This window comes from Terrapene carolina, unplaced genomic scaffold, assembly GCF_002925995.2.
Source record: "Terrapene carolina triunguis isolate 2854851 unplaced genomic scaffold, T_m_triunguis-2.0 Scaffold27624, whole genome shotgun sequence".
NCBI lineage: Eukaryota > Metazoa > Chordata > Testudines > Emydidae > Terrapene > Terrapene triunguis.
The window spans coordinates 1-1436 of record NW_020691975.1 but is presented as its reverse complement, the minus strand read 5'-3'; the positions used below and the strand labels follow the sequence as shown (position 1 = coordinate 1436).

The following is a 1436-nucleotide window of genomic DNA, read 5'->3' as shown; positions in this document are numbered from 1 at the left end:
AATGACAGCGATGCTCTTGTCAGCTGAGAAATTGGAGAAGGGCCGTAGATAGATGAACATGCAGGGCCCGAAGAACAAACTGACAACCGTGATGTGAGAAGCACAGGTGGACAGGGCCTTCCACTTCCCATCTCTGAGGCGAAGCCTGACCGTGACTAGGATGACTGTGTAGGAGACAAGCAGCACCAGGAAGCAACCCAGGGAGATCAGGCCACTGTTGGAGACCATGAGCAACTCGATGCCATAGATATTGGTGCAGGCGAGTCTGATGACAGGGGGCACATCACAGAAGTAGTTGTCGATCTTATTGGGACCACAGAATGGGAGGTGGATAGTAAGAATGGTCTGCACAATGGAATGGACAAAGGCTCCCACCCAACAAGCAGCCACCAGCCTGCAGCATGTGGGCCTGCTCATGATGGACATGTAGTGCAGCGGCTTGCAGATGGCGACGTAGCGGTCATAAGCCATCACCGTCAGCAGGAACATCTCTGCTGCCCCCATGAAGTGCAGGAAGAAGAGCTGGGCCATGCAGCCATTGAAGGAAATGGTCTTCCTCTGGGAGAGCAGGTCAGCCAGCATCCTGGGGGAAGTGACAGAGGCGTAGCAGAGATCGATGAAGGACAGGTTGCAGAGGAAGAAGTACATGGCTGAGGTCAGACAGGAATCGACCTTTATGGTGACAATGATGAGGAGATTGCCCAGAACAATCGCTACATAGGACAGTAAGAACAATACAAAAAATACAAGCTGCACCTGTCTAGAGTGGGAAAGTCCAAGGAGAACAAATTCCGTCACCACCGTGTGATTCCTCTGCTCCATGGCTTCAGTTCATGCCTTTATAGAAAAGCTGGGGGGGGAGGAGGAGGAAGTTACAGTCATACTCATGAATGGTGAATAATGAAGGCCATTGTACAAAATTAAGACTCACACTCATAAATAAACAAGCAAAGACATTTATCTAGTTATGTGAATAACAGAAATATTTTTTTCATTGCAATTCCAAAAAACTGGGGTGAGAAACTTGTTTTAGGTTGAACCAAAAATATTTTTTTTTCAAAATTTTCAATGTCGAAATAAAAAAAAAAAATAACCAGGTCAAAGAAACATTTTGTTTACCTGAAACAAAATGTTTGGTTTGATTACAGGGCACAGAAGAATGACTTCCTCCACTGCAGGAATCTCTGGGAAAAGTTCTCTGTCCTGTGTTATGCAGGAGTTTCAGGCTAGATGATCATAGTGGTCCCTTCTGGCCTTAAAATTTATGAGCACAGAATATGCAATAGAGCTATGCTGTTCTGATAGGAAGCCCCAGCTGTGGATCAGAGAATTGACTTTGTTCACTGAGTGGAGCTCTGAAATAGTGTAACTTCTGGTACAACAATACATCCCATTGCACTCCTGAATATTAAATCAATGTGCTGTTGAAAAGAAAG

At 45.5% G+C, this 1436-nt stretch overlaps 1 protein-coding gene across 1 annotated transcript; it reads right to left on the bottom strand.

The window, feature by feature from the left end:
• Positions 1 to 6: 6 nt before the first annotated feature.
• On the bottom strand, positions 7 to 837 carry LOC112102609 (olfactory receptor 4Q3-like; the record flags this gene model as incomplete). The annotated part of the gene is made up of 1 exon (XM_024194002.2): positions 7 to 837. A coding segment is annotated over exon 1 (816 nt), but the record flags the coding sequence as incomplete, so codon positions are not given.
• Between the last annotated feature and the right edge of the window lie 599 nt (positions 838 to 1436).